The sequence below is a fragment of the Berghia stephanieae genome, chromosome 5 (genome assembly GCF_034508935.2).
Source record: "Berghia stephanieae isolate SIO BIC M18660-M18661 chromosome 5, UCSD_Bste_1.3, whole genome shotgun sequence".
NCBI classification, from domain to species: Eukaryota; Metazoa; Mollusca; class Gastropoda; order Nudibranchia; family Aeolidiidae; genus Berghia; species Berghia stephanieae.
The window spans coordinates 22,795,212-22,805,211 of record NC_088364.1 but is presented as its reverse complement, the minus strand read 5'-3'; the positions used below and the strand labels follow the sequence as shown (position 1 = coordinate 22,805,211).

The 10,000-nt window shown below is 34.5% G+C and overlaps 2 protein-coding genes across 2 annotated transcripts in view; one reads left to right on the top strand and one right to left on the bottom strand.

Annotated features, from left to right (window-relative positions):
- The window catches only part of LOC144972611 (neuronal acetylcholine receptor subunit alpha-2-like), a 107,983-nt gene that overhangs the window by 64,137 nt on the left and 33,846 nt on the right, over positions 1-10,000 (bottom strand). The window lies entirely within an intron of this gene.
- The window catches only part of LOC144973892 (uncharacterized), a 15,395-nt gene continuing 9,947 nt past the window's right edge, over positions 4,553-10,000 (top strand). The window contains exon 1 of the mRNA XM_078916778.1: positions 4,553-4,649. Coding sequence (XP_078772904.1) covers positions 4,553-4,649 — 97 coding nt within the window. The remainder of the gene's footprint in view (positions 4,650-10,000) is intronic.

The window sequence follows — 10,000 nt, the reverse complement described above, 5'->3', positions numbered from 1 at the left end:
AAGTTGTGTTTTTTAGACACGTAGTTATCATATTACAACGTAGTATTGCCTATCTTGAGCAATTATTGGATCAATGGCTTGAAGTTCTTGTCCGATATTTCAATGATTTTTCCGTCATCCTGGTGTATTGGATTGGCTAACTCTCGATAAGGAAAAATGACAGGCCTGAACAATGTTTGCTTACACATAAGAATCGATGTGTCCATTGAAATGATATATTGATATGGAGCAATCAGCAATCTAGAAAATTCAGACTTTAAAGCTATTGCAACATAAAGAGGTTACCACTTTGTTTTCAAAGCATGAAATCGCTTTGCATGAAAAAATATTTTTTTGAAAACAGTAAGGCCAGACACGAATGGTGATAGTAAAAATGACTTTAAATTGGGCAGCTCAAGTCAAAATAAATGATCTGACTTTTTTTTATGTCTTCCAGGCAGGTTGAAAAGAAAAAGAGCAACCAATTGTCAGTCTTTACTTTCAAATCTGACGCATTAGGTACTTTTATTTGATGTTTGGCTAAACATATTATCGTATCATATATTATATCATCTGACGTTTGTTTGATGGATTATCTATTTTCCTTCATTAAATGTTATTATTAACGGTGCTGCTGCTGCTGCTGATGATGATGATGATGATGATGATGATGATGATGATGATGATGATGATGATGATGATGATGATGAGATGGAGGAGGAAAAAGAGGAGAAAGAAGAGGAGGATGATGATTATGCTACTAATGATGATGATGACGACGACGATGATGATAAAATGACAAGGGGCTGTTTAAGTACAAAAGGTAATTCATGATATTTCAAAATAATTTCAAATGTATTTTAAGATTTATGACTTTTAAATTCCTTTTGATGTGTTCTCTCTTTCCGAAAGTGCTTTTGAAAAATTAATCTTTAAAAAAAACCTTAAGGGTGGAGGATGGACAACTGTTAAACTGGAGCCTCTATTGAAAAAGAAAAAGATTAAAACGCCTTGCAGATAGACAACTGTTGTATAGTTCTTGTCATATCGAAAAATCCAATACTAGACATGATATGTGTTGTTAGTTGTTAGATGACAAGGCTAATCAATGTTTATCCCCATCAGCCATTTCTGAAGCTCTGTCAACAGCTAACAATGAAATATAATGCTTTATTTACAATAGGGAAAAAGGAAACATCAGATTTGTTGACAAAGTCTTGAATAATTTTCCTGCCATAATCATTGACAGAATTTATCCTTCGGTCGTTGTGAGGTTTCGAGTAATCAATAGTTTTCAATTAAGTAAGAATGCACTCATTTATTTTAAAGTTCGCATGAACACAAATAATATAATTGTTAAGAATGTTATTATATATATATATATATATATATATATATATATATATATATATATATATAATTATAAAAACAAAAGCCATGAAATAATAGTGTTGAACTTTTTGATGAGAGCGAATGAAATATATATATATATATATATATATATATATATATATATATATATATATATATATATATATATATATATATATATATATATATATATATATATATATATATATATATATATATATAATATATATATATATAATGAATGTGTGTCTGTGTGCTGTTGTATATTCTTGATAACAATTATAGAGATCCATAATGATATGGATGCATCACATTGCTTTCTTCTCTAGATGACAAAATGATGTTGATAGTGTTGGTATCTTGAGATAACAGGTTGAAAGAGTCACAAAAATCAATGACTATACGTAGTAAATAATCTCATTTCACTATGAGCACAAGATTCTTAAAAGGAAAATAGAGGTAAGAATGATGTTTTTTATCGATAGCTCCATTCCACGCCAGAAATTAGGAAGAAAACGTTTGTTTGAGAGCTATACTTTAACAAGAGATGGGAGAGAGGTGTAGATGTTATCAGTTTTTTTAAAAAGGGAGTTTGGAGAAGGAATCCATATTTAATGAGTGATACAAATGTGTTCTCTTGCTGTTTCAATGCTGGCTCATTCATTAATCTCTCAGTTTGTCTTTCTCTAAACAGATAGGTTATAGGATTGAGTCACTCGTGTGTGGTGTGAAAGGTTGCTGATTTAAATCTTACAAGAGATATGGAGAGTTGTTTAAACTTTTTACACTTTGTTCTCCCGCTTTCCAATCTTATCTGTTTGCATTTTTTTTTTAAAGAGTCGCTTCTTTGTCTGTTTTTTATTATTTTGTTGTTCTACTACAATTCCAAATGGCCTCCTGAACTCGACGTTCTAGAGAAAAAAAAGAAAACTTGCCCTCCACTATTGGAAGGCAACTGTCACTTCAATTCATGACTTTCATTTTCATTTTCAAATGTGGATTCATGTTCAAATATGCGTTTAGTATCAATGCAAACGTTTGTCCAACTTTATAAGTCTGTCATAAGACATTTTCTAGAGTGTGGAAATAGTATTTGGACTCCCTTATTTTAGCGAGTCTGTTAACATTGAAACGTTCAAAGACGCGCTACGAGACTTTACCTGACATTCGACATCTATCCTATTTAGAAAGATTAAAGTATCTAAATTTGCCTTCACTAAAACATAGTAGAATAAGAGGTGATCTTTTTCATACCAAGTAATTATGTGGGACAGCGTGGCTCAGCGGTACGGTCTTTGCTTCGTACCCAAAAGGTACCGAGTTCGATCAACCGCCGCGCTTTGTGGCCTTGAGCAAGTCACCTCGCCCTAGCTCACTTTGCGGCGCTGCACTGAGGCTAACGCCTGGGTTATTCCAGTCTTCCCTTGGAATAGGCCCGAGACAAACTTCCCCATGGGGATGAATAAAGGGAATTTTATTTTTATTTACTTATTTATTACTGACAGTTAAATAAACCAGGGCTATATTTAGGCGTCATTGTCCTCATTGGACGACTTCACACAAAAAAGTGAACAAGAATTCATGACGAGACAGAGATTATACCAATGAAAACAATGGAATCTATCAGCGATGTACATATGCATACGCAATAAAAAGAGTTAAAGCAGAAATGATGGTTCTATCCTCATTTTATTGATAATTAGAATTGATACTGATAACAATAACAAATATCTTTTAAAACAATATTATTAATATAATAAGTTTTTAATAATAATAATAATAATAATAATAATAATAATAATAATAATAATAATAATAATAATGACAATAATAATAATAATAATAATAATAATAATAATAATAATAATAATAATAATAATAATAATAATAATAATAATAAGACGACGAAGATAAAAGAGAAACAAAGTGAGGAAAAAAACGGGGGTGGAAAATAGAAGAGGAAGAGCAAAGAGAAATTTTTGTTACAACGGTAAAAGGAAGACTATGAATGGATTTCTCAAAGGAATGGAAAAGAACTGCTGATATAATTCGTGAAGTGGCCAAAGTGCTAGGGGTGAGCCCGGGAAGAGGACAAGTTGGAAAAGAAACATGGTGGTGGAATGAAGAGGTTCAAGAAGAAATAAAGAAGAAGAGAGAAGCAAGGAAGAACATTTAGACAAACAGGGATGCTATGAAAGTAGATGAATATAAGCAGGCAAAGAAAGAAGCAAAAAAGCCGTAGCAAAAGCAAAGTCCGAGACATTCAAAGATATGTATGAGCAATTAGAAAGTAATTAAGGCCAAAAAAATATTTTCAGAATAGCGAAACAGAGGGACGAGAATAGGTGAGATATACAACATATTAAGATAATCAAGGACGAGAATGGAAGAATATTGGGCAAAAATGAAGAGAACCGAGCAAGATGGAAAACATACTACGGACACCTCATGAATGAAGAGAATGACAGGGAGAGGAGAATAGCAGTTTTACAATCTAAAGGGAAGATAGTATATAAGATAAGCAAGAACGAGGTCTGGGATGCAGTGCGCAAGATGAAAGGGGAAAGCAGTTGGACCAGATGAGATATCAGCAGAGGTCTGGAAATCACTAGGATTAAATTTCCTGGTATTGTTATTCAACGACATCTTACAGAAAGAGAAAATGCCAAAAGAATGAACAAAAAGTACGTTGATTCCCATATTGAAAAATAAAGGAGATGTTCAAGAATGTGGCAACTTTGAGGGCATCAAGTTAATGAGCCACACAATGAAGATATAGGAAAGAGTAATAGATACGAGGATTAGAAAAGATGTAGACATAAGCGAAGAACAGTTTGGATTTGTTGCTGGTAAAAGTACAACAGATGCTATATTTGCTCTAAAAGTGACCACAGGGAAGTATAGAAAAAAGCAAAGAGAATTATATTGTGTATTCATTGATCTGGAGAAAGCTTATGATAGGGTACCAAGAGAAGAAATGTGGTACCTTCTAAGAGCAACGGGGGTAACAGAGAAATATATCAAAGTTATCAAAGATATGTCCAAAGGAAACAAAACAGTGGTAAGGACAGCTATTGGCTAAACTTATCAATTAAATAATAGTGTTGGATTACATCAGGGATCTGCCCTCAACCCACAGCTGTTTCCAATAGTAGTGGATGTTCTAACAGAACCCCTTTGGCGAGAGGCACATTGGAACATGATGTATGCTGATGACGTGGTACTTTTGAATGATACAAAAGCTGAGCGGAAAAGGAACTGGAGGGTTGGAGACGAGTGTGGAAAGGAGGGGATTAAAGGTAAGCAGATCGAAAACAGAGTATTTGTGCATCGGACAACAGAGAGAAGAACCACCAATAAAGATAGGAGAAGAGGATGTGCCAGAGACAAACCAATTCAAATATAGGAACAACTGTTCAATAAGATGGGGGCATGAGATGGAAGTTAAGAAGAGGATACAGGCAGGCTGGAATAATTGGAGGAAGATAACTGGAGGTATGTGTGACAAACGAATTTCCGCAAATCTGAAAGGGAAAATATATTCAAAAGTTGTAAGATCAGCAATGTTATGTGGACTAGAGACAGCAGCTACAACAAAGAAACAAGATAAAGAAGTTGAGGTAGCAGAAATGAGGATGTTGAGATGATCACTTGGCAGGACAAGAAAAGATAAAACTGAGAAATGAACGAATTCGACGGTTGACTGAAATGAACAATGTATCAATACAGATGAGAGAGGATAGATTGAACTGGCTCGGACGAGAGAGGGAGTACGTGGGAAGGAAAGTATTGGACATACATTTAGCGGGAAAGAGGAAAAGGGGACGCCCAAATAATAGATAGTGGGAGAAGGTAAAGAACTATACGAAGAACTGGCCTCGAGAAGATGATGCTCTGAACCGAGATGCATGGAGATTTGGCATTCATTATAGCAACCCTGCAAAATGCGGGATAAGCTGAAAGAAGAAGTGGAAGAAGAAGAAGAGGAAGAAGAAGAAGAAGAAGAAGAAGAAGAAGAAGAAGAAGAAGAAGAAGAAGAAGAAGAAGAAGAAGAGGAATAATAATAATAATAATAATAATAATAATAAATAATAATAATATAATAATAATAATAATAATAATAATAATAGATGATAATAATAATAATAATAATAATATATAATAATAATAATAATAATAATAATAATATAATAATAATAATAACGATGATGATAATAACAATAATAATAATAATAATATATAATAAAATAATAATAATAATAATAATAATAATAATAATAATGATAATAGTAATAATAATAATAATAATAATGATGATAATAATAATAATAATAATAATAATAATAATAATAATAATTAATAATAATCATAATAATCATAATAATAATTATTATAATAATGATAATAGAATTGATAAATATCGTGTGTGTGTATATATATATAAATATATATATATATATATATATATATATATATATATATATATATATATATGATGATGATGGTGATGATGATGATATATATTTATATATATATATATATATATATATATATATATATATATATATATATATATATATATATATATATATATATATATATATATATTATATATATATATATATATGTATGATGATGGTGATGATGATGATGATGATGATGATGAGGATGATGATGATGTTGAAAGTGGTGGTGGTGGTGGTGGAGGAGATGTTGTTTGAGGAGGAAGAGGAGAATGACTACAACGTCGACGAAAACTACAACAATAATAATGCCACGCACAGCACAGTCCAAGGTTCGAGCAAAAGCCCAAAAGAAAATAGTAGTAGACACGGGGAAGCACTTTGGGTGTTTGTTCATAGACAGAGGTAGCCACTCTCTTATGAGTTGTATCAATAATGGGACTGCCTAGATTGGTCTGTACATATTGGGTTACAGTCTGGAAGCTGATGTAGTGGTGGTGGTGGCCGTGGTGGTGGCGACTGCAGTGGTGAAAGTGGTGCTGGTGATTGTGGTGATGCCGGCAATAGTGAAAGGTTTGATTGTTAGTTGTCATTATGTTAAGGATGGTATGGTGACATTTTAGTAACAGCGGTCATGGTTTCAATGATGGTAATTGTGATAATGGCGGTGATTGTGGTGGTGATGGTGATAATGGTAGTGCTGATGGCAGCCGCTGTGTTGGTAATGGTGGTAGTGCGTATTTTGGTGGTGGTAGTAGTAGTAACGATGGTGGATATTGATGATGGTAGTAGTGGAAGCAGTGATGGTGGTAGTTGTAGCAGCGATGGTGTTTGTGCTAACGGTAATGATTTTTGTGGTAGTGATTATGGTAGAAATTGGTAGTGTTAATTAATGGTGGTGATTGTAATAATAATGGTAGCAGTGATACTGGTGTTGGTCGTTGGGATGATGGTAGTAGTCGTATTGGTGATTGTTGTAATAGTAGTGACGATGGTGTTAGTGGTAATAGTGATTGTGGTTGTGATGATTGTGACGGGGGTAGTGATGATGGTAGTTGTAACGGAGATTGAGTTAGAAGTAACTGAAATGGTGATGTGGCTGCATTGATGATGATGATGGTAGTCGCAGTGGTGATGGCGATAGTGATAGTGATGATTTTAATACTGGTAGTGATGATTGTGGTAGTGATAATGATGATTGTGGTAGTGATATTGATGATTGTGGTAGTGTTAGTGATGATGATAGTAGTGGTGGTAGTGGTAATGAGAATAGTAGTAGTGATGATGATAGTAGTGGTTGTGATGATTGACAGTGATAGTGATGATTGTGATAGTGGTAATTGTCACAAGGGGAATTGGCGATATGAAATTTTCTAGCTGACACGCAATTAAGGCCTCGTGACAAAGGTGAAACTATACATCTATATGTGAAAAACACCCAAACTAAGCCAATATCGGACGACGGAAATTGAGTGCGAACATCTGGCAGACACGCACTGCCTTCGAAACAAAGAATCATAATATGGGAATTAACAGGACATGCTAGACTTATAAAACCGGCCACTTCCAACAAGACATTCTTTCCAACAAAAATATCGTTAAGAACAGACGTGTGTTTATCGTGATTTAGTAGTGATATTATTCATTAATAAGGGGTGAGTGGATTACATTGAGTTAACTTTCTTAAATTTCTTTCTAATCTATAGTCTGTATCACTATTTTGAACAGCTGAGTGACAAAGAAAGAGAAGAGTAATATCAGTTTTCTGAGGTTATCTGATCAGAGAGATGAATGGCGTATCATGATCACCGATGAGAGAGAGAGAGAGAGAGAGAGAGAGAGAGAGAGAGAGACAGGGGGGGGGGGGGGGCACACAAAATTAACTAAATGTACTCACATTCAAGACTTGGTACTTGAAGAAGAAGAAGAAGAAGTCTGTATCAACAGCTTTTTCTGCATTATTTTACATCTCTACACTTATGAGGTTGATATGCATGATATTTGCTACATTTAATGTCATACCAGGGTTCAGCTAGTTGTTATCTTGCGCAGAGCGGTACTCCTTGGGGCCCAGAGTACCTATCAGCCTAGAAAGAGGAGCTACGACTAGAAGGGACAACTCGCCGTTCGCGTGGCACACACCACACTTGCCTAGTGATTTGTTAGCGCGTGTTAGCAACACGCTCCTTGGCTGGCCGCCGGTTTCGCCTGGCTAGACTAGAGGGGGAGGGAGGGGAGGGGAGGTCTAATTAAACTGGGCACGTGTGTGTGTGTGTGTGTACCCTTTGTTTAGTTATTATTTTTATTGGACCATGTGTTGTAGACACCCATCAGTGACTCTTTGTTGAAATTTAGTCTTTTTCATTTTAGTATTGAGTGGAGATCTGTTCCCACATGTAGTAGACAACCATTAGTGACACTTGAGATTTCTAGATCTATAGTAGGCTAGTACTAATAATATCTGAGATATTTTAGAGATTGAGTTGAACATGGAAGACGCTGAGTTGTACATTTTGTTAATTTTGTTTCTCTTTCTCTCTCTCTCTCTCTCTCTCTCTCTCTCTCTCTCTCTCTCTCTCTCTCTCTTCTCTCTCTCTCTTCTATCTATCTATTATCTATCTATCTATCTATCTGCTCTATCCTCTTCCCCCCCCCACCCCCCTATCCCTACCCCCCCCCCCCCCTCTCCTCTCTCTCTCTCTCTCTCTCTCTTCTCTATATATATATATATATATATATATATATATATATATATATATATATATATTATATCTACCTATCTACCTACCAATATATCTATCTATCTATCCCCAACCCATCCAACCCCAAAATGAATTTTAAAATCACAGATTATTATAATAATGATAGATCTTTATTGTCCATCAATATGGCAATTTGTCATTTAGTTACACTTGTTATGACGTTATATAATAACGATAACATTGAACAGATATTTCTCTCCTACTTATTCTCTCTCTCTCTCTCTCTCTCTCTCTCTCTCTCTCTCTCTCTCTCTCTTCTCTCTCTCTCTCTCTCTCACACACACACACACACACACAATTGAGGAATGTGAGTACATTTAGTTAATTGTGTGTGCCCCCCCCCCTGTCTCTCTCTCTCTATCTATCTATCTATCTATCTATCTATCTATCTATCTATCTATCTATCTATCTATCTCTATCCCTCTACCCCTCCCCCTCCTCTCTCTCCCATTCTTGCCATATTCTATATATCTACCTACCTATCTGTCTATCTATCCCCGACCCACCCAACCCCAAAATAAATTTTAAAATCACAGATTATATTATTATTATTATTATTATTATATAATAATAATAATAATAATAATAATAATAATAATAATAATACACATTTATATAGCGCTCATTCTCGTGTAAAACACAAGCTCTGGGCACTTTACAATATAAATATCAATTTTAAGTGAAAAAATAAAAAAATAAAATAATAACAACAATAACAATTCATAGCCAAATCAAGGATTCATATAGAGTCAAGAAAAAACAAATACAGTAAAAATGTGTCTTGAGATTCTTTTTAAAAGTAGGTAAAGACTTGCACTCCCTCAGACCACGTGGTAGTTCATTCCAAATCTTGGGGCCGAAACAAGCAAACGATCTATCACCAAATTTTGTTCTTGATCTTTTTTCCGAAATTTTCGTTTGGTCATTACATGATCTTAAAGTGTAATTTTCAAATTTACACATGACCACGTGATCTGTGAGATATGCCGGTGCTATACCAGCCAAACACTTATAAACAAGACACGCTGCTTTGTAATATGTGCGCTTTTCAATGGGCAACCAGTGGAGAGAGGCCAACAAAGGGGTTGCATGATCAAATTTTTTTTTGCCAAAAACTAATCTTGCAGCACTGTTTTGCAGTAGTTGCAATTGTTTAATAGAAGCCTGAGGCAAGTTGACAAGCAGCGAGTTACAATAGTCTAGTTTCGAAAAAATGAGGGAAACAACCAATGTTTTACATGTTCCAATTGCAATATACTGACGGATCGAACTGATTTTCTTCAATTGAAAGTATAAAGATTTACAGAGAGCAGAAATGTGAGCTGACATTTTCATTTCTGAATCAAAATAGACACCCAAATTTTTCACAGTCTTTGAAACTTTGATCTTTTCACCCCCAATCAACACCTCAAGACCATCATTCAC